This window comes from Plecotus auritus (genome assembly GCF_963455305.1).
Source record: "Plecotus auritus genome assembly, chromosome: 2".
Classification (NCBI taxonomy): Eukaryota; Metazoa; Chordata; class Mammalia; order Chiroptera; family Vespertilionidae; genus Plecotus; species Plecotus auritus.
In genome coordinates, this window is record NC_137771.1 from 210905872 (window position 1) to 210930256 (window position 24385).

At 37.7% G+C, this 24385-nt stretch overlaps 1 protein-coding gene across 1 annotated transcript; it reads right to left on the reverse strand.

Moving 5' to 3' along the window:
- Positions 1-229: 229 nt before the first annotated feature.
- Positions 230-20542, reverse strand: AADAC (arylacetamide deacetylase). The gene is made up of 5 exons (XM_080655383.1): positions 19845-20542; positions 16513-16735; positions 10743-10812; positions 9519-9690; positions 230-5071 (listed from the first exon to the last, which is right to left on the reverse strand). Exons 1-5 carry the CDS (start codon positions 19980-19982, stop codon positions 4475-4477), a joined length of 1200 nt encoding a protein of 399 aa, XP_080511509.1. The 5' UTR covers positions 19983-20542; the 3' UTR covers positions 230-4474.
- Positions 20543-24385: the final 3843 nt, after the last annotated feature.

Below are 24385 nucleotides of genomic sequence, written 5' to 3' on the forward strand. Positions count from 1 at the left end.
ATAACTAGTTTAAAAATGAGTTAAAGTGAACTTTCTAAAAATTCCATACATAACAAAGACAAGAATAATCTATATCACTGCTTTTCATTAGAAATATATGAGCTATAAATGCAAGCCACATATGTAATTTTAAATTTTCTAGCTTAAACATCAATGAAAGGTAAAAATAGTTTAAATTGACTTTACTAATACTTAATAATCAATATAAAAATAAGATATTTTTGTACTAATCCTTTATGAAATTATTATTGAAACTATAGAATCACATACTCAAATTTTCATAAGCACACTGCAAAGTTTTCTAGTAATAAATTAAGTACAAAAATAAATTTCCTTTATCATTCACATCCATCCATATTGACAAATTGCTTCATCTTTAAAAAAATAATTCATTTGACTTTTAAGCAAAAACATATCAGTTTCAAAACTATATTTATCCAATGTAAGTAAATTTAAAAACTCTTGTGTCAACTCAATAAAATTAACACAAAAATTAAAGGAGTAATGACTAAGTTGAAAACAGCTCTAAATTTTCAACAGCCATGACATTTTCTCCAATATTTCTTCTTCTTTTTGCAGCCAATTTATATAATTATTTCAATTGTATGTTAACACCTTCTGTATATTGATTCCTGTTAGAAATGTGCACAAACCATTATCACTGATTCTGATAATAAAAAGTGTGTATTTCAATATAAAATTTGGCACCTGTCTAGCTAGATCACAAGTAAGCTTTTCTTTACTTGGAGCTTCAGAGTTAGCTTATTCACATGAGAAACAAGTCACACTGCCATTTTTTATACAATACAATTGTACATTTGGCAAACATTCCTTTTGTTTCAAGAAAACCTTGAAGTGAATAGTATAATAAATCTTCGTAAAACTCTCTAATGACTCAATAACAAGCATTTTTAAAGACTACAAGAGGATTGAAATCATTATATTCTATTTAATTCAATAGATTCATAAATTGGCAATGATTCATAACATTTCCACATATATACTACAAATTTAGAAAAGAGTATCCCTGGTATTTTTCAGAGTTACTTTCAGAAAGCTGAGCCAAACCCTTTAAGTAGATATCACACAGGGGAATGAAGCAGTAGGGATACATTGTCTCTAGTTTTAAAATTCCACTAAGTCTTGAATCTTGCCTAACACACGCAGCTAGAGCACTTTCTGTGATGATAATTTTTTTCATGACTAGTTAAAATTATTTTTTGATGGATACAAAATATTCAAACATATCCATGTCATGAGTTCAATATTTTTGGTCACAAGTAGACATATTTGTGTGTGTGTGTGTGTGTGTGTGTGTGTGAATTTGGATATTTTTGAGACAAGACATACCCAGAGTATTAATTGGGCAGTGTCTCATATCACACAACTCATCTAAAACTAAAAGGGCTTGTACTATTTCAAATTTTTAATTAACTGATCTTTGGTATTATTACAAATATTTTGCATTCTACATATAATTGTTTGGTGTCTTAATTTAAAATATTTCACTTTTCTGAACAATTATTTTAGCCTTTATTTCATAATTTTCTAACAAACACCGTAATTATAATAATACTAGAGGCCTGATGCACAAAATTCGTGCACAGGGAGAGGGGGTTGTCCCTCAGCCCAGCCTGCACCCTCTCCAATATGGGACCCCTTGAGGGATGTCCGACTGCCCCTTGGACATCCCTCTCACAATCCAGGACTGCTGGCTCCAAACTGCTCGCCTGCCTGCCTTCCTGATTGCCCCTAACCGCTTCTGCCTGCCAGCCTGATCACCCCCTAACCACTCCCCTGCCAGCCTGTTTGCCCCTAACTGCCCTCCCCTGCAGGCCTGGTCACCCCTAACTGCCCTCTCTGTAGCCCTGGTCCCTCCCAACTGCCCTCCCCTGCTGGCTTGATCACCCACAACAGCCCTCCCTTGGAGACCTGGTCCCTCCCAACTGCCGTCCCTTGATGGCCATCTTGTGGTGGCCATCTTGTGTCCACATGGGGCAAGGATCTTTGACCACATGGGGTCAGCCATCTTGTGTGTTGAAGTGATGGTCAGTCTGCATATTACTCTTTTATTAGATAGGATAGAGGCCTGGTGCATAGGTGGGGGCCAGCTGGTTTGCCCTGAAGGGTGTCCCGGATCAGGGTGGGGGTTCCCTTGGGGTATGGGGCAGCCTTGGCGAGGGGGACTGTGGTGGTTTGCAGGCTGGCCACACCCCCTGGTGACTCAAGTGGAGGCCCTGGTATCTGAGATTTATTTATCTTCTACAATTGAAACTTTGTAGCCTGGAGTGGAGCCAAGCCTTCTGCTTGCTCCGTGGCAGCAGCCATTTCTGTTGGAATTTATGTACCTTCTATAATTGAAATTTTGTAGCCTTAAGCGGATCCTGGGCTGGCCAGGGTGTGCTGAAAGCCTGGCTTTCTCCATCTCCGGGGGCAACTCTAGCCTCCTGCTCTTTCCAGCTCCGTGGCTGCTGCCATTTCTGTTTGGGTTTATGTATCTTCTATCATTGAAACTTTGTAGCCTTGAGTGGAGGCCTAGGCCGGCAAGGGCAGGTGGAAAGCTTGGCTTCCTCCATTGCTGGGGAAACCTATGCCTCCCTCCTGCTCTTTGTGGCGGTAGCCATCTTGGTTGGGTTTATTTGCACATTCGCTCCTGATTGGCTGGTGGGCATGGCTGGTGGGCGTGGCTGGTGGGTGTAGTGGAGTGATGGTTAATTTGCATATTACTCTTATTAGATAGGATATATGCCACATGTAAAACTACATGTATATGTGTATGTAGTTTTATCGCTATCTATTGCCACCTCTCCATCTAAAAATGATTTTCTTTTTTGTGTGAGAATCCAAAATATAGTTGGCCAAAGTTATAAACTCAGATCACATTAAAATAATTTACAAATTATGCTACTATGTCTATTCATATTATCCACTTTATTATTTTCACAATTTGTTTTATACAACAGACAAGTAGTGTATTGTTTTTCTCTGCTACAGAAAATCTCAGCTGCCACTTGCTATAAAGTTTTCAATACACTTTCTTCCAGTCTTGTCTTTTTGTAGCTGTTTCAGGAACTGCACTAGCTTATGCATCTCTGCTTGACTGCATTAGTCTTATACGTTCATTTTAGGCATTAAAATGTGTCCGACTTATTTTTTCAAACTAGAAAAAGGACTGAATTGTAAATAAAATAATTAACTATTTCAATGTAATTTCCAATAAAGATTTACAAAAATACCACAAAGCTCCTGCTTTCTTCATGAAATATTCAAATACACACATTACAGTGCTACATCAGTGTTCAAGAAATCATTTGCACTAAGTCAGCCTGTTGATAGTGCCTAGATTATGTTTTTGTATAATACTGGAAATAGTCCACACAGCTGACACTACAAAACAATGATAGCTTATATGATGCAACAGTTCAAGTAAAATGTAGTCCTATCTAAAAAAATAAAACATATAGAAGTTTTAAAATTTAGGTTTTTATATTTAGATCAATGAGTCATTTTGAGTTAATTTTTTTTCTATAATGTGAAGTCAGTTGAGGTCAGGGTTAAGGGTATTTTATATGAATATTCAAATGTTTAATCACCATTTAAAAATATATAATACTTTTGGAATTGAATTAGATTGGCAACTTTATCTCAACAATTGACTCTAAATATATGAATTGGTTTCTGGATTCTGTTGTATTATCTATTTGCTTATCTATATTGAAATGCCATATTATCTTGACTATGGTAGCTTTATATTGTTTTGCAATCTATAAATCCTCCAAATTTGTTTCCTCAAAACAAAATAATGTTTTTTTATATTCATTTTATTTCCACACATATTTTGTAATAAATGTGGCATTTTCTGTAAAACAGACATTACTCATTTCTTACAGCTGTAACTTACAGCCTTAGTTTTTTGATTGTCTACTAGTATTATTGTTGAGAAAAAAGGTTTAAACAAACACATCTGGCTTGTAAAATACCAGAGCTTCTACTGAAATGGATTTAGTGCCTTGAAACAATCTTGTAGGCACTAACTAATATGACTTCTGTGCCAACTGCTTTTCAAAGTATTTGCTTCAATATAATGCCATCTATTACTATAAAATCTACTTCTTAATGTGAGTAAGCCTATTTCTGTTCTAGGATACCAAAATTAATACCAGTGATCTCTTAGGCACTTTAGTAGCAAGAAAAAAATATTTAAGAATGTAGACATTTCCTAAGATACAGATGTGAGTAAACAACACTTAGAATAAGTAATAGAGAATCCATTCAGTAAAAAAGCAAACAAACAAAAAATCCCAAAACAACAACAACAACAACAAAAAATCACAATGGTTCAGAGGACCTTAGAAAGGTCACAGGTGATGGTGATAAAGAGAAATTAAACATAATTTCTCACTAATTTGATTCTCACTAATTTGTTTTATATTTGAGGCTTACTTATTTTTATAAAACACTGCTAAGATTTTCACTATAGATTTTCACTTAGCCAACTCAGATACTGATTTTCTACTCTATGTCTAATTTTAAATCCAGGAAAGAAAATTAGTCCATGGAATCCATCCTCAACGTGGTTATGGGTCACCCTAACTCCAGCATTCCGAAGTCGCGTGACGTACATGATTCCATCATCTCTTAAGACATCATATTGACAGGTGATTACATAGGTCAAGGGTAAGCTACGCAACTTGTTGTCATCAGCTAGTAAGGGGGCTGCCCTCACATCTAGCAACCCTGAATACTTTCTAGCTAGCTCAGAAGGACCATGACTTGGACTGCTATATAAGTGCCCTTTCTTAAAATTCTCTGGGAGCAAAGAACTCCAATTAACAAACTTGAAGAGATGGCTTGATTCCACTGGTACATGTTGATTGACGAACATGGCTTTTTCAAGTGATCTGTCTGTGGTAAAGTATTCACTCCAAAACCGGACCATGAGTGATTTGGGCAGAGCTGGAAAATGTGAGTTTTCCCGAAAAGATGGTAAATCCATATCAAGAGTCTGAAGGGCAGGATAAATTAAAGACTGGATCTTGAGTTTGATCTTGACATCTGGATCATCTATGAGCTGAAATTTATTTAAAATAAGTTGTTGAAATAATAATTTTCGTTAATATTATATATTTTCATTTATGAGGCTGATATAATAAATTCAAAATTTCAAAAAGATAGTCAGAAATAATAACAAATATATCTCAAAGAACTTGCCAATTTTCAATATTATACCTAAGATTCAGTATCTACACTTAAATACTATAAATATAAACAAAACAATTTGTACTACTCCCCTTATGGGTAGGGAAAAAGACTAATATGTGATTAGTTGGTCATAAATATCATGTTTCTCTGAAAAAAACTGAGGAGTGTACATATTTTCCCTATTCTCTAGCATATTTTATGTTTATTTTGGATTTATTTCTTAAATGTTTGAAGCAAATTGCCAGTGAGGTTTCTTACTGGAACTATTTTTTTTTATTATTTATGTAATTTATTTTATGATTATAAAATGACAGGTTTTCATTTCTTATTGTGTCTGTTTTGCATGATATATTTTTCTTACTTGTTAATTCAATTAAAATATTATTAGATGTTTTAATTTCAAATATTGCTTTCAAAAATTACAATGTGCATTCTTAACTCATCAAAGACTATTTCTTTTTTATGTTAAAGGGTCTGAAGAGTTGTCCCTTTCTCAATCCTGACATCTTTGCATAACTTTTGTTTTTCCTCATTTGTCTTTTCAGAGAATTAAAACTCTATTAAGTCCTTTCAATGAATTAACTTTTTGCTTTTTGTTATATTACTCTGAGCTTGTTTGAATATCATAATTTCTTTTCTTGTCATTATCTTCATTTTATTGACTTTATTTCTTAAGTCAGATGCTTATTTCAGCCTTCCTTATTTTCTAACATATGCTTTTGAGAAAGTACAATTTCCTATAAATATAGTTCTAAATGTAGAGAACATATAAAAATATGCATTCTTTTAAATAGTGACCCATAGGTTTTTAGTCTATTTTTTAAAATTTCCACATTTCCATAGAAGCATATGTTATTTGTCTTTTTCTTGTTGATTTCCCACATTATTTCATTGTAGTAAAAGTCCAAATGTTGCACAATTTAAATTTTGTGATTTTTTGAGACTGGCTTTTTTATGGCACAGTACTTGGTTGATTTTTAAAAATGATCACATATACTTGCTTATTGGCTGTTCCACTGAATGAAATATATTGATTATTATTACACTCCTCTATACACTTACTATTTTTGCCCACTGTTCTCTTCATTGCTAAAAGTAGTATTATTAAAGCTCTTGTTGTGGTCATAAACTTGTGTTTTCTCCTGTCATTCTTTTATGTATTTAATGCCATGTTATTAAAACCATACAGATTTAGTTTTATTTCCTTGGCCATTGAAACCTTTTCTGTAATGATGTGATCTTATTTATCTAGTAATTCTTTTAAATATTATTACAGTGTGTACATTTTCCACCCATTTGCTTTCAAATTTTCTGCTTACTTATTTTTAATCTGATAATCTTAGTACTAGAGCAAGATCATTTAAAACACAAATGGTTATAATTACTAAAATCATTATTTGTGACCTATCACCTTATTTTGTGCATCTTCTTTTTTCTCTATTTTTTGCATTCTTTCAGGTTGGTTGATCTTTCAATTATTCTATTTTTTTCCTGTAGCTGTTTATATTATACCCTGTTTTTATTCTTTAGTTGATTACCCTAAACATTAAAATATGTATTCTTAACTTCTCAAAGACTAATGAACTTATCAAAAACCAATTCTAAGTCTTTATTTCTTCTTAGATGATAAAAAGTACCTTATAAGATTTAAAATCTATCCTCTTCTTAACTTATAGTTTTTTGTCATATTCTAATTCTCTATACCTTATTATTTTAAAATATTCAAGTTTATTAAGATTTACTCACATTTTACCACATTCTTCCTCTTTGCTTCTTCCTGCATGTTAAAATTTCATCTGCATTTTCATTTCATCTGAAACACTTTATTTAAAGTAGTCTTCAAGTGTTCCATTAATAGCAAGTTCTCTTAGTTTTAGCTTATCTGAATGTTTCTCTTTCTCCTTTATTCTTTTTTTTTTTTAAATCTTTATTGTTGAGAGTATTACAAATGTTTTCCTTTGTTTACCCCAATGCCCCCATCCACCTGGTTCCTGCCTTGCCCCAGGCCTTCACCACTCTATTGTCTGTGTCCTTAGGAAATGCATATATGTATATGAATTTTTTAGTTAATCCCTTCCTGCTCCCCCTTCCCCAACCCTGTTCTCTCTGAGATTTATTAGTCCATTCCTTGTTTCCATGCCTCTGGTACTATTTTATTCATCAGTTTATTTTGTTCATTAGATTCCTTGTTTATTTTGATTTTTAGATGCAATTGTTGATAGATATGTATTTATTTCCCTCCTCCTCCTCCTCCTCCCCCTCCTCCTTCTTCTTCTTCTCCTCCTCCCCCTTCTTCTTCTTCTTCTTCTTCTTCTTCTTCTTCTTCTTCTTCTTCTTCTTCTTCTTCTTCTTCTTCCCTTTCCTCTTCCTCTTCCTCTTCCTCTTCCTCTTCCTCTTCTTCTTTTCTTTAAGTGTACCATTCAACATTTCATTTTATGTAATACTCGTTTGGTGTTGAGCTCCTTTAGCTTTTTCTTCTCTGTGAAGCTCTTAATCTGACCTTCAATTCTAAATGATAGCTTTATTGGGTAGAGTAATCTTGGTTGTAGGTCCTTGCTATTCCCCACATTGAATATTTCTTGCTACTTCCTTCTGGCCTGCAAAGTTTCTGTTGAGAAATCAGTTGACAGTTGTATGGTCACTCCCTTGTAAGTAACTGTTTTTCTCTTGCTGCTTTTGAGATTATCTCTTTGTCTTTAGCCCTTGGCATTTTAGTTATGATGTGTCTTGGTGTGGGCCTCTTTGGGTTCATCTTGTTTGGTCTTCCTAGACTTATAAGTCTATTTCTTTCACTGGGTAGGGGAAGTTTTCTGTCATTATTTCTTCAAATAGGTTTTCAATATCTTGCTCTCTCTCTTCTCCTTCTGGCACCCCCATAATGCAAATGTTGGAATGCTTGAAGTTGTCCCAGAGACTCCTTACGCTACCTTCTTATTTTTGGATTCTTTTTTCTCTTCTGCTTGGGTGTTTTTTGCTTCTTCATATTCCAAATCACTGATTTGATTCTTGGAATCCTCTACTCTACTGTTGAATCCATGTAAATTATTCCTTATTTCAATTACCGAATGCTTAATTTTTGACTGTTTCTTTTTCATGTCTTTGAAATTCTCACTAAGATCCTTGAAATTCCCACTAAGTCCCTTGAAGCTTTTATTAAGATCCTTGAGAATCCATATAACTATTGTTTCAAACTCTCTATCTTATAGTTTGTTTGATTCCATTTAATTTAGTTATTTTTCTGGAGATTTCTTCTGTTCTTTCATCTGTGATGTTTCTTTGTCTCCCCATTTTTGCTGCTTCCCTATGTTTCTATGTATTAGGTAGAGCTGCTATATCTCCTGGAATTGGTAGAGTGGCCTTGTGTAGTAGATGTCCTGTAGGGCCCAGTGACTCAGCCTCCCAAGTCATCTGAGCTGGGCACTGTAGGTGCACCCGTGTGTAGGCTGTGTGCACATAATTTTTGGTATCTTTTCTCTTTTTGAAAACAAGATGATTATCACAAAACTACCAATAGCCAAAATTTATATACTTTAAAATGTGTATGAAAATAAACAATAAAAATAATAGCAAGGTTTGTTTTATAGCACAATAAATTTATGTGCAATGTTTATGATTAGAATTAAATTGTAAACATTTATTTGTAAATACATTAGAATTTTTTCTTCTCTACAGGAACATTGCTTCCAAGCCATCAGTGCCGAGTTAATTTCTTAGGTTAATTAAACCAGTATCCAAAGCAATTTTACTCATAATCTATTAGACTACTTATAACTAATTTTTACCATATTAAATCGATAGTTAATAGGTGTCTGGTTTTAGCTAAATGTCATGGAAATTGTGTATTAATTGATATATGAAAAGTATAGTTCCTTCTTCAAGTGAAGAGTATTTATGAACCTGCTAACTTTTTTGTCAATAATAGGCAACTTTATTATTCTGGTAACAGTTTTCATGCACATTTTAGCATACTCCACTGAAGAATACTGCAACAATCTGATTCGCTGGCCAGAGAATGATATCATTGATTGATTTCACAAATGCAATCCAGTAATATAACAAACACTGTGGTATTTAGGTACTGACAATACCAATTAGGTTTAAACCAATGATCTAGAAAGAGGATTTTATCATCTTATTTTTATAAATATGGCAGGAGGTAGGAATAGAGACACTAGATATATTAATGTTCTCTGATATGATCTCTATGTATCTCTAATGTATTAATATAACATATTTGCATTAACATTTTAATGTTTGAAATAAATAAATTTAAGTGCAGTATATTTTTAAAAATGAAACAAATCTAAGCAACATACCTGTTGAGTCACTGCTGCAGCTAAATTTCCTCCAGCACTGTCTCCAGAAATACCAATTCTTTTGGGATCTACACCATAGCCTTTAAGAATATCTTGGCGTAAGAACCACTTTAATGCATTATACACATCTTCAAATTGATTTGGAAAGTGGTATTTAGGTGCTAGTCTATAGCTGTGGGTAGAAAAACAACGTTCTTTAAGTCAATATTTAAAATAAAAAATGCGTGTGTGTGTGTGTGTGTGTGTGTGTGAGTGCATACCCATTTGTGTGCATGCTCTTGCCTTAAAATAAAAAGTAAATATTTTCTTTAACAAATATATTTTGAATTGCAATGAATCTAAAGCCAGACTTAATCCTAATGATAATGCTGGATATGAAAATTTTCACAAATGTCGTATTTGCATGAGTAAAGGCCTGAATACAAAACTTGGATTGGTTTTAGGAAAAAAAAAATCCCAGATGATAACTAACTAAACTCCCAGAATGTTATTTTATTTGTAATCATTATACTTTATTACTAACCAATAAATATTAAACAAATCTTAGAAATTATTTTATTCCAACTTAATCTAGTGATCAAGTTGCCATGCAGTCATTACTATTTTTTTTTTCATTTTCTATTATTGATTATTGATCTAGAATGTTTTTTAGAATAGACTGTGCCTGTATTCCCATGTTATTTATTGACTACTTGCTTTTGATTAAGGATTACACCATAAAATATACTATACTAATTGCTTTAAACATACTTTACTATTATTTGATTTTCAAAATAATTCTATAACATAGGAGATATTATATGATTCCCAGTTTACATATGAGAAAATGGAGTTAAAATGAGATTTAACTGTCACAGTCACTCAGTAAGTTCTAGAACCAAATTTTGAACCTGATTCTCTGACTCTGAAGCCCTCCTTATTCACTCTGCTAACTAAGAATAGGTGAGAAATCCAACCAATTTCATTTGTCAATAAAATTTAATATTTTAATTTTATTCTAACAATTTCTTGACATCCTGTTTTTCATCCCCACTTGACCCAACTCTACAACTCTTTTCTCTCTGTCTCTTTTCTGGTCATGTCCAAGCTCAATTTCTCTATTCTCACCCTCTGATTTCCATTTGAAACACACCTGGCATAACCATGGAATCATCAGAACATCTGAAAACATCTCACTATATAAGGCACCTGGCCCAAACCCAAACCAACCAACAGTGCTCTTACTTGGCTGAAATGACAACAGCATCAAGTCTATTAGCTGTTCGTCTTGACAGCATATCGTAATTATAATAAGCTGAAATAAAAGAAAAGAAAATCAGAGACTGACAAATAAATTGATGGACATTTTTCCCCCCAGCAAAAAGCCTACTACGACACCTCATTCTTCATGAACATGTTTTGGAAAAATATTTCTAATATTTCATCACAGCTGCAGAACATGACTTCTCTTACTCAGTGATCCTGTTAGATGCACATTGTCAGGTTTCTTGTTCTTCCCCATATTTTACACTGTATAATTTAAGCAATTTCACTCTTTTCAAGATCAATCTGTGCTCTCTTCAATCAGCAGGTGTTAGGTGTTGGAAGAATAAACATAAATATACATCCCTGACTTTCAGGAGGTCACAGCCTACTGGAGACAGGAGCTGAGAAGGTCAAGCATATAAACTAAAAGCAATATACTAGTTGCTTTAGTGGAGGGGTAGAGAGAGTGCTCCGTGGAATAGTATTCGATTTCATAAAAATTGCCAGAGCATGTTAAAGAAGCATAAAAGAAAATAGGGAGAGCTAAGACCTGATTTTGGCATTCATATTTCCTAGACAGATGAAAAGATACGTGTTTTCTGGGGTTATTTTGGCCATGTATATGGACTGGGTGGGGAGGGGTCACACATGTTTGCTGTTGTGCTTGGAAAAGTGCTTCCTTAGGCACATAAGAAAAGTTTAAGAAAATAAAATAGGATTTGCCAGTAACAAGAGGAGGGAGAGATCGTAAAGTACTGATGGGAAATATCAGCATATAAAGTTGTCACAAAAGTTACCTCCTTGTGGACCATAAAAAGAGTAGACATTCTCTTATGATGTTTCCAAAGTTGGGTGCTGAATATTCTTTTTTAAAAAATATATTTCATTAATTTTTTACAGAGAGGAAGGGAGAGGGATAGAAAGTTAGAAACATCGATGAGAGAAAAACATCGATCAGCTGCCTCCTGCACACCTCCTACTGGGGATGTATCTGCAACCAAGGTACATGCCCTTGACCGGAATCGAACCTGGGACCTTTAAGTCTCCAGGATGATGTTCTATCCACTGAGCCAAACCGGTCAGGGCAGGTGCTGAATATTCTTAAAATGTAAAATACACACCAAATTTTAAACTTTTATTTAACATTTACTATACAAAGTCATGCTTGTATTTTGGATTAGGACACACATTTTTATAGTTTTCTTTAATATTGAAAGAGAAAGCATCAGGCAAATGCTATTTTGCTTCAGAGCTTATTCTTATTTAGTTTTTTCCCTTGGTAAGCATACTCCTACACTTTTTTCTTGTTTTTAATCCTCACCCGAGGATATTTTCCCATTGATTTTTAGGGAGAGTAGAAAAGAGGGGGAAAAACAGAGAGAAACATTGATGTGAGAGAACACAACAATTGGTTGCCTCCTGCATGCACCCCCACCAGGCCCCAGGCTGGGAGGAGCCTGTAACCAAGGTACCCGCCCTTTACAGGAATCAAACCCAGGCTTCTTTGGTCCGCAGGCCTATGCTCTATCCCAGCCGTGGGCAAACTACGGCCCCGCGGGCCAGATCCAGCCCGTTCGGCTCTTCTATCCGGCCCAAGGAGCAGAAAGAGGAGGGTTCTCTTGCTCTCCCCTCTGCTCCTTCACCAGCAGCAGTGTTAACATGGCAACGTCGGGAAACATGGCCACAGCTCCTTCTTCTGAGTGGGCGGATATAAATCAGTAGAAGGAACAACCTCTCAATCTTCCAGAGGCTCCTTGTAATGCCCACGGACGGGTCCCCCGACATCACCCTGGGAATGCATAGACACGTTATCGTGGTGATGTAGGGAGACACGCCCCTGGAGAGCACAGTATCAGAGCATTAGCTAAAAAGGAGACCAACAACACTGTTCCCACTGAAGTTGATGTTTTAAAGACCAAAAACCTTTCAACCCAGTCTACATTGCCATCTACATCTACGTCCCGGGCATAATTTGGAAGTTGCACTAAAGAAAATGTTTAATTTACTGTTTACGCATTTTGTTCTTTTCTATTTGCTTTAGTTTTAAATTATTTTATTATATTTAAGTTTAATTTGAAAGGCTTTTGTACCTTTCCTTTGTTAGGCAATTTTATTTTGCCTTTGCCATCTTCAATATAAGGTATGTTATTGTGCTATGATTCCTCCATTTTTTGAAGTTTCAAATTATAATAATTAGTGTTTACATTCTTCTTGTTAAAATGTTTGAAATGAACAAAACTATTGAAATAAAAAGAAAAAAAGTACCCTTTTATGTAATGATGTTTACTTTGAATTTATATTAGTTCACACAAACACTCCATCCATGCTTTTGTTCCGGCCCTCCGGTCCAGTTTAAGAACCCATTGTGGCCCTCGAGTCAAAAAGTTGGCCCACCCCTGCTCTATCCACTGATCAAAACCGGCTACGGCAGCATGCTCCCAACTCTTTAGGGAAACGCTGATGGAGAGATTTTTAAGGGACTGCTTTCAGCAGCAGGAACTCATGGAAACTAACTGAGGCATGGCATAGCGGCATATATATATATATATATTTTCAGATTTAGTCGTAAAAACAGCACTTCATTGCCAGCTGATGACTTCACTGCCTGAATTTATAGAAAATGTTAGGATCACACCCTTTACTGCTCCAATTTACATTTCCAATCTACATCAGTACTCATCAATACCTCTTTTGTTTTTTCCTCCTGAAAACAGAGAGAGAAAACATAACAGAGAAAGTTATGTTCCTCCCCGTGTGTGATATCAATACTCCCCTTTGTAAGGAGTCCAGTTCCCTCCAACATCCTGTAGGTCCGGCAAACTTCATCCTGTCCTCCTGTGCCTGCTCCCACATTTCAACACACTTCTATTTACTGCTATCTTTTTCTTTTCTTTTTTGAAAATATATTTTTATTGATTTTTACAGAGAGGAAGGGGGAGGAATAGAGAGTTAGAAACATCGAGAGAGAAACACCGATCAGCTGCCTCCTGCCTGCCCCCTACTGGGGATCAAGCCTGTAACCAAGGTACATTCCCTTGAAAAGAATCCAGCCGGGGACCCGTCAGTCTAGGGCCCTTGCTCTATCTACTGAGCCAAACCATTTAGGGCTATTTATTGCTATCTTTACCTTCAGCTTATAAACATGTTCATAGACCTTCCATGTATAAATATAATATGTATTTAAACATAAATATATAAGACTAGAGGTTCAGTGCATGAAATTTGTGCACGGGGCGGGGGTGTCCCTCAGCCTGGCCTGCACCCTCTCTAATCTGGGACCCCTCAAAGGATGTCCTACTGCTGGTTTACAGGGATCGGGCTTAAACCAGCAGTTGGACATCCCTCTCCCAATCCGGGACTGCTGGCTCCTAACCCCTTACCTGCCTGCCTCCCTGCCTGATTGCCCCTAACCACTCTGCCTGCTGGCCTGATCACCCCCAACTGCCCCCTACCACGAGCCTGCTTGGCCTCAATGCCCCCCCTGCCAACTTGATCACCCCAACTGCCCCCCCACTGGCCTGCTCACCCTTACCTCCCCTCCCCACTGGCCTGCTTGCCCCCAACTGCCCCCCTGCTGGTCTGCTCACTCCAAACTGCCCCCCCACTGTCCTGATCACCTCCAACTGACCCCCACTGACAGCCTGCTTGCCCCCAACTGGCCCTCCTGCTGGTCTGCTTACCCCCAACGGCCCCGCCCCCCCCACCCCCAGCCTGATCATCCACAACTGCCCTCCCTTCTTGGCCTCTAACTGCCTTTACCTTGGCCCCGCCACCATGGCTTTGTCCAGAAGAACATCTGGAAGGTCTCCTGGAAGGTCTCCCAGTCTAATTAGCATATTACCCTTTTATTAGTATAGATAGAGGCCTGGTGCATGGGTGGGGGCAAGCTGGTTTGCCCTGAAGGGTGTCCCAGATCAGGGTAGGCATTCCCTTGGGGCATGGGGCAGCTTGGGCGAGAGGCCTGTGGTGGTTTTCAGGCTAGGGGTCCAAGCTGAGGGTGCCTGGCCAGCGTGGGTGAGGGGCTTATGGCTATTTTCAAGCTGGCCAAGCCCCCCAGTGGGGTCCCTCACCCCATGGGGGTGTGGCCAGCCTGGGTGAGGGGCTGAGGACCATTTTCAGGCTGACCACACCCCCTTCAGTGTGGGGGTCCCCACTGGGGTGCCTGACCATCCTGGGTGAGGGGCTAATGGCTGTTTGTAGGCTGGCCACAGCCCCTTCAGGGTGGGGGGGTCCTGCTGGAGTGCCTGGACAGCCTGGGTGAGGGGCTGAGGGCTGTTTTCAGGCTGGCCACACCCCCTTCAGGGTGGGGGTCCCCACTGGGGTGCCTGGTCAGCCTGGGTGAGCCAAGCTCCCCCGTGGGGATCCTCACTTCATGGGGGTGTGGCCAGCCTGGGTGAGGGACTGAGGGCTGTTTTCAGGCTGGCCACACCCCCTTCAGCATGGGGGTCCCCACTGGGGTGCCTGACCAGCCTAGGTCAGGGGCTGTTTGCAGGCTGACCAAGCCCCCAGTGGGAACCCTCACCCTTTGGGAGTGTGGCCAGCCTGGGTGAGGAGCTGAGGGCTGTTTTCAGGCTGGCCATGCCCCCCAGTGATCCAGGCTCCCAGCCCCTCCTTTTTTTCTTTTTTTTTTTTTTTTTCAGCGCCTCCTTGAGCGGAGACCAGGGCCATCTGGAAGCAGGTATCTGGGATTTATTTATCTTCTATAATTGAAACTTTGTACCCTTGAGCGGAGGCCAGGGCCGGCCAGGGTGGGCAGGAAGCTTGGCTTCTTCCATTGCCGGGGGCAACCCAAGCCTCCTGCTTGCTCCAGCTCCGTGGCCACCGCTATCTTTGTTGGGCTAATTTTCATACTTGCTCCTGATTGGCTGGTGAGTATAGCAGAGTGATGGTCAATTTGCATGTTTCTCTTTTATTAGTGTAGATATAACCTTTTTATAAGATATAAAATTTATATTGCATTTAATAAAATGATATATTTTAGATATATTTGTAGAAATAGAAACATAAGAAGTACATAAAATAAATTAAACTGTGCATTTTAATTTTTGTTAAGCTTCACCCAAGCATATTTTTTTACTGATTTTAGAGATAGGGGAAGAGGAAGAAAGAGAGAGAGAGGAAAAGAGTGAGAGAGGGAGAAAAATAAATGTATGAGAGAAACATTGATTCCTCGCCTTCCATATGTGCTCCTAGCAGGGGTCAAAGCCATAACCTGGGTCTGAGCCCTGACAGGGAATTGAACAGGCAAACTTTCAGTGCACGAGAAGACCTTCCAAACAACTAAGCCACACTTGCCAGGGCTGTACATATATTTTACATAAAATAAAAATAAAGTACACTTACTCAACCCTGTGCTTCTTTTCTATCTGAAACCTCATCTTTCCTAAATTTATTAAAAGACTGCCGTCAGCATCTTCATTTCCTCACTTCTCCTCCACTCTTCAACTCATTTGATTTTGATTTTCATTACAACATCCCATCATATTTGCAATTAACAATCTTAATAATAAATTTCTATGTTCATGAAAGTTTTTCTCCTTACCTGAGATTTGCTACAGCTTTGAATATTTATTTCCTTTGAGAAATAAATTCAAAATAATTTTTAAACTAACATAATTCCAACTAAAGAAATTTCAGACAGCTGAGGTATTCTGTTATCTGTGATAATGTTTACCAGATATGTCAGAGAAGACATATTAATAAAATATATGCTATATGATAAGAAAAATGTGCAACAAGGGGTACCTACCAGCACTTCCCAAACACCAACCGCCACCATGAATGTAAAATAAGCCCCTTCTAAGTGCCTCTGACTTGCGCTTTGGTATATATACACGGACAGGAACATTGCTGAAAGTTGTGTCCATCACAGTGACAGTTTCATCAGATGTGGGTGGGACATCTTGCAAGCTCAGGAGAAACATTGCAGTGTTCATGAAATGGTTGATTCCCAGGAGTTCACCAACCAGGGCCTAAGAGGAAAGAAGAAAACAAATACCATCCCAGGTCACAAACAGCAAGTGCCAGTGTTGTTTATGAGCATAGAAGTATGCACATATGCTCCCAGGAGCCCTGTGTCCTGTTACCACAGCTGAATCTGAATGACACAGAAATATTCGAGATTCAGAATCTCTACCATAATAGTTGCCTCAGATTTAAAAAAAAAAAAAAGGTATTTAAAGAATTCTTGAGATATTACAACTTGGAAGAATCTAGGCTTCAGTTTATTATGAGCTTTGAAGTACATTTTAAAAATATATTTAATTTCAGAAAGGAAGGGAAAGGGAGAGAGAGAGATAGAAATATCAATGATGAGAGAGAATCATTGATTGGCTGCCTCCTGCATGCCCCACACTGGCGATCAAGCCAGTAACCTGGGCATGTGCTCTGAACCGTGACCTCCTGGTTCATAGGTTGACACTCAACCACTGAGCCACACCAGCCAGGCTGAAATGACATCTATGCTTCTTACTTTGAGCACACAGATAAACAATGTACACTCTCTACTCTAAATAAGCTCAGAGTCAAGTGGGAGGAATGGATACATAAGCAATTATGAAAGAACATAGCTGCCCATCTCAGAGACATATACAAAGAACTTTGGCAAAAGTCACTAGAGAGGTAAACTACTTGCCTGGTCATGAGACCTCAGGGAGAAGTTTTCAAACAGTATGTGAACTCCGCTATGAGTACAGAGAGGGAAGTTCAGCTGAACAAAGGAGAAAATCTCTTTCTAGGCCAGAGGAACAGGGACACTCCTATTACAATTAGAGAAATTTGGGTAGTTTAGTAAAGCTACAAGGTCAGGTCCACACAGGGATGCATGAAATAAACAGGGTCCCAAAAAGTGAGTGTGAGCCAATCATGAAAGACCCATCATGTTGGGATTCCAAATATCAAAAAGACAATGCTTTCACTCCTAATTTTGAAACATGCAGACTATGGGCCAGGGTCCAGTGGAAGGGTATTGTTTCCCCAGGTCAGCTGCATTTCCCAGCCCACTCATGCTACACCCAAGTTGATGTTCAAGTGCAAACAAATACATCTCCTTACTGTTGCCTGGCAGCTGTCCCACAGGGACTGTAGAAGTTAGACTCACAGAAAAGCACACACCTTCAAGAAATGGCTGTCCTCATGCTGTAATTGCCACCAGAGGTGTAGAATTCATGCAGCTGAGAGTGAAATGCAAATGCTTAGTCTGCCTGACAAGCCTTAGGAGACTGGCTACTCCAGCTATAAGATTGTTCTAGGTCTTTTCCATATTGTGGGTACCTCCCCCCACCACACACACACAGAGACAGCTCACAGGCTGACCAGGCCCCAGCATGGGGGTGTCTTCTACCTCCTCCTCTCTGCAGTGACAGAAGGGGTGGAGACTCCTACCCCCAGTGGACCATCATCTGTGCTCTTTATCTCTGCAGTGTTACATTATGTTTCCCCATGTTGCCCAGTGTGAGTTTTGCACAAGCACTCCAACCAATTAACAGTAAGATTTTGAAGAAATCACATAAATATTAGGCTGATTTTAATTGTTAATACAGAAAGTTGAGATGCAGGTCATAGCATTTACTTAATTTTAGCAAATAAATTTAAAATTTCTACAACCTATGACTTAGAGGAGGTATCAATATGTATCCCACAAAAGTAGTTTATGCCAATTTAGTTGGCCTTCTGGCTTTAAATCAAAGTTAAGTACAGATAATACAAGACCATCTTTCAAAACATTCATCACTGGACTCAAGTCATTTATCCTGAAAGAATAGGACTGTTTCAAATATTTTTTTAAATGACAAAGAATGGTACTAAGTTATGCAATTTAAGGACAGGAATTTAGTTATGAAAACAAATTGCAATGTTGTGTAAGAAAGTACAAAGTATGAAATTTTTAATGTGACTTTATAATTGCACAAGTTTTTAGATTCTACTAGGAAGTATGATAAACATAAAACTGAAGACTAAAAAGCCACCAGTGTGGGCTAAAACTATCGCCCAGTGTCTCTGCAATCTGAAATGAATAATTAAGGTTTTTAAAGTTTCTTTGACTCTTCCCTTTAGTGAAGTATGGTGAATTAGAGCAGCAGATTAATATCTCAGACCAGCGTACTCTCTTTATACTGACTCTAAAACCCAAAAGCAATTGTTGACATAAATTTGAAATATCAAATGATAAAGAGGGAAAATTTGACCAACTCTGGAATTTATATGCCTCAGTGTATGGACAAAATCGTTTCTTATACTGTAGTCATACAAAGATCTATCAGCTAAGGAAATAAATAACAGTTGAATTTCTGATGATCAAAGCTGAGAAATAGTGCCTATGTTATATATTGCACTGATTGAAAGCTACATTATATGCCAAAAGAGATTGTTAAAATACCTTTAAAAAGGGGGGGCAGGGCAAGGAAAGAGATAAAAAGCCAATGGTTTTATTAGTCAGGCTAATTGTCCTTGAATTATCTTTTTTGTTTTTTTCTTCTACAGGCAAATTGCTACCGAGAAGATTAAAAAAGATAATGAATGGTTTCATTTCTAGGTAATTAGCTTCACTCAGAAAGAACCATAGGTCTTTGAGGGCCAGCCATGGTGGGCAGCTAGCCAGCCAGTTGCCTGGTCACCTCAGCAGCTCACCATCTACTGGACATCACACATCTCCCTGGCCTTTACCAGTGACCTGTTTCCAAATATCTCAGTAAGAATTCATTTTCATGTCTGAATACAAGATCATTGCATAGCATTCTGTAACTAACCAGAGTATTGCTCAGTCCTACCATTTCTGTAGTTCATGCTTTAACATGCTTCCTTCTGGCTGTGTTCATGCCATGAAACTCCCAAGAAGACTTTTTGTTTTTCTCAGCCGACACACTTTGTCCTTTAATATTTAAAATCAAAACTACTTGACCACTTCCTTCATTTCCATTCTGCTAGTGGTCGGCCTTAAAGAATAGTTAAAATATAGGAAAGACTTTAAAATCAGCAAACTTAAAGAGCAAAACGGCTAAGACAGTAGAAGTTGTTAAAATTATACAACGGGTATTTTCTCCTGATTAAACAGATATTGAGTCAATAAAATTCTATACTTACCACATTTGATATAGTTTCAAATATGAGGTTCATCCCAATTAGTTTCCATGGCTCCTCAATATTATCCGGGAGAGGTGTATAAGCATAATATGCCGTGAAAATGCCCACCAACAGGAGCAAAATAGTCTTTCTTCCCATGCTGTTTCCTGTCTGCTCTCCTTGCCAGCACAGCAAATACACTTTGAAATATTAAGAGACAGAACTTTCATAACCAGGTTTGGACCTATCATAAAGTGTTACTTAACTTCCTGAACACAAACTCCACTGCTCCCTGTGTCATTTCATTGGCTATTCAGAAATAAACAGTAGGAGGACAAAGATCACTGTAAACATATAGCACTCACTGTTTACAAGTTTTGTCTTGTCTAACCTCCTTACTGGGCGGCTAGGCAGTCAAGCAAACAGTTTATTGCATATTATGAGGTGCAGAATATTTTCATTATTTTTTTAAAGGCCTGAGGAAAATTCAACAAACCCGGTATATGATTCAAATAACACATCTTAGAGAGAAAAGAAACAAATCTTTTGAAAGTATTGAGAGCGTTTACAAAGCAAGATGAATACGCTCACTTAAATTTTATAGGATTATAACATTTGATTGTCTTGCTACAATTTTAAATGTCAGTAAGTAATACTAATTATGTTAAAATTATGCCACAATCATGAAGATAGCTAGCAGTTTTTGAGCACTTAACTCTGTATCCGAGTCAGATTACCAAAACTTTTAAATGTTTTTTAGTCCTCAGTAGTATCACTGTCATGTGAGAGAGCAGTAAACAGACGGAGGAAAGTTCAGAAAGTTGCACAAGCTCATTCAGCCTATGGAGTGAAGCCAGTTCCGCCCTCCGTGAGTCTCTGACAAGAAACCTCACTTGACCCAGTTCATCAATTAGTCTCAGATCATAGATAAGCAACTGAGATCAAGATGAAGTAATTTGCCAAGCTCATACAAAACTGTGACAGTGTTGGAGACACTGATTGTTCACTGAATATCCATGTGCCCCTATAATTTTTAGAGCCCTTCTCTAGCAGTTAAGGAAGGTTATGGGACCCCAGCCACCCAATGGGATCAGACAGAAGTGGTTAGAATCCACAGGACCTAGAAACTATCTTTTGAGTTGGTGGCATCACAGAATATAGGAACTGAACAGGCAAACTTTTGGTGCATGGGGTGATGCTCATTCAACTGAGCCACACTGGCCAGGGCAGTCTAGGCTACGTTAAAAGATCATTTTGCTGAATGTATGATTTTAGTTGTCCTTTTCTCAAATCCGTTAACTATGTCATTCTGTCCCCTTCTAGCTTGTCTAATTTCTGAGAATTTTGCTCTTCGGTGAAGTTTTGTATCTCTGCATATACTACATTTTTCCCCCTGTGGCTTCTTTCAATAATTGGTTTTCAGCAATTTGGTTGTGATGTATGTACCTTTTTGTAATTTCTTCCTGTTTATTTTTCTTCAGGTTTGTTGAGCTTTGGGATTAGTGACTGCATAGTTTTCAAAAATTTGGGGGGAAAAAAAGGTTGTATTGAGCTCAGACAACCACCCACCCTTTTTGGGTTGTGGAATTGGTTTAGCTTACAGCTCCCATTTATTTGCTGGCCTCACGGAGTTATGTCCCCCCTTACATGGCACATTGTTCAGCTGGTCTAGGATGGCCCAAGACATTTTTCTCAAGCTTTTTTTTTATATAACATTTTATCCTGTCCAGAGCTCTACATTATGGCTTCCAGGTGCCTCAGTCTCCCCAAACTTCCATTTCTACTACCTCAATTCTGATCAATTACCCAAACAATGATCTGTAAGTTTCCTCCAGGCAAAAGGCTGACACAATTGTTGGACTGACCTTGTTCTTTACTCTTCTCTCCCCTAAGGGTATTTGGCATTATCCCAGATATAAAAACAGGTTTTCCAATCATTGTTTAAAAAGAGAAGTTGTTTTGCCGAAACCGGTTTGGCTCAGTGGATGGAGCTTCGGCCTGCGTACTGAAGGGTCCTGGGTTCGATTCCGGTCAAGGGCATGTACCTTGGTTGCGGGCACATCCCCAGTGGGAGGTGTGCAGAAGGCAGCTGATCGATGTTTCTCTCTCATCGATGTTTCTAGCTCTCTATCCCTCTCCCTTCCTCTCTGTAAAATGTCAATAAAATATATTTAAAAAAAAAAAAAAAAAAAGAGAAGTTGTTTTCACCAAGGCCAGAAGTGAAACTCAAATTACTTTATTTTTTAAATGAACATGCATTAAAAATTGACATTTTATTGTATAGTTTTATGCTGTTAACACATGGATACATTTGTGACACTACTATGCAATCAGGATACAGAACACATCCACCATCTCCAAAACTCCTACTTTCTGAACTTTTGCAGTCGTATCCTTTCTCCACCCTTCACCCCTGGCAACCATTGGCCTATTCTCCATCATGATAGATTTTTCATGTAATATAACTGAAATCATACAGTGTATGCTATTTTGAGACTGAATTCTTATACTTAGCATAACCCCTTTGAGATATGTTCAAGTGTTGGGTGTGTCTAATTGGCTTTTTTAGAAAACAAATGATATAAACTAAAAAAGGTCTGTTTTTTTTTGTTTTGTTTTGTTTTTAAATATATTTTATTGATATTTTACAGAGAGGAAGGGAGAGGGATAGAGAGCTAGAAACATCGACGAGAGAGAAACATCGATCAGCTGCCTCCTGCACACCCCCCACTGGGGACGTGCCCGCAACCAAGGTACATGCCCTTGACCGGAATCGAACCCGGGACCCCTCAGTCCGCAGGCCGACGCTCTATCCACTGAGCCAAACCGGTTTCGGCAAAGGTCTGGTTTTTATTGTATTCACATCAGTTCAATATCTTCCTCAGAGTAAATGACAGGGCTGTGTGTACAGCAAGTACTATGTACAAATATTAGACAGTAAAGGCATAGGGGATGACTTTGTTCAGCAAATCCCAGCAAACAAGTTATTTGACTTTGCATAACTATTGGTTGATAGTATGAACACAATGTGACAGATATTTTTATCTGCAAAACATAACACGAATAATATTTTTTTTTGTCAAATTGCTGATTAAACATGCAACTTCCACTGCTATGTCTCATTGGAATCATTGTATAAGTTCTTACCCAGGGCATTTCCATTATTTGTACATCATGTAGTTTGTCCTTGACTAAAGACTGAAAATCCTTCTCTCTTTCTGCTGAAGGCCAGTAGTGCTAAAATTATTTTTTGTACAAAACCCAGAAAGATGTAACAACATTATGTTCTTGTAATTATAGAATCATTCATATACTCATCATAAGATCTAAAAACCACTTGATAAGAAAATAAATATAATATTATAATGAAAGCATTCATCATTAATCCATTGCTGTCAAACTTTAGAAGGTTAAAAAGTTCATCTCTCCATGTATGATATATATATATATATATATATATATATATATATATATATATATATATATTTTTTTTTTTTTTTAAGTGTGCATTTGATACTATTACGGGTGCCATAAATGCCGCAGTCTTTTGCAGCAAGGGTTCAGGAATCTGGAGAAGGGGCTGCAACATAAATGGATACACTAGACAAGAAATATAAATTTGGAAGGCATGGGGAACCAGGTGGAAACCCTTCTCTAGTGGAATGGGCTCACCAAATCTCCGGACCCATGGCTTTTTATTTACACATTTTGCCCTTTAGCAAAGCAAACATACATATCAAAGATAAGGTTTGGTAAACAGTAAAAGATTAGGGGATCAGGTTAGGGCAGTGGTCAACAAACTGCAGCTCACGAGCCACATGCGGCTCTGTTGACTAATGAGTTTGCCGACCACTGGGTTAAGGGATCACCTTCAGCCACCATTATCTTGACAGAACAATCGGTGCATAGCCTTTAGCCCTTGCTAAAAGCCCAAGGTCCATCAACCTTCTGAAGGACTTTTTGCATAATTATGACCTGCTGGTCTTAGCCTCCAGCAACTCAAGATGAAAAATCAGTAATACAATCAACCATATTAAGCAATTACAAATGGTAAATAAAGCTCAAAGAATGTAGAAGGAAATAATTAATAAAAATGTGGGGATTAATTAATGACATTAAAATAAACATGATATAAAAAGGATCAACAAAAGACTATACCACTTTTATAAAGGCTAGTAAATTGATAAATCCTTAAGTGGCTCATAAAACAAATAAATAACAGAAATAAGAAAAAAGACCACTACAGATTCTAATGCCATTTTATTTTATTTTTTAACTTTACCTTTATTGTTGAAAGTATTAAAGATGACCCCCTCTTACTCCATTTACCTCCTCCAAACATGCTCCTGTCCCCTCCTTAGGTCTTCCTTGTCTGTCCATGAGTTATGCATATATACATATAAATGCATTGACTGATCATTTTTCTGCCCTCTCTCCCTTCCCTCTGAAATACATCAGTCTGTTGCATGCTTCCATGTCTCTGGATCTTTTTTATACATCAGTTTATTTTGTTCATTAGATTCCACATGTAAGTGGGATCCTGTGGTACTTGCATTTCTCTG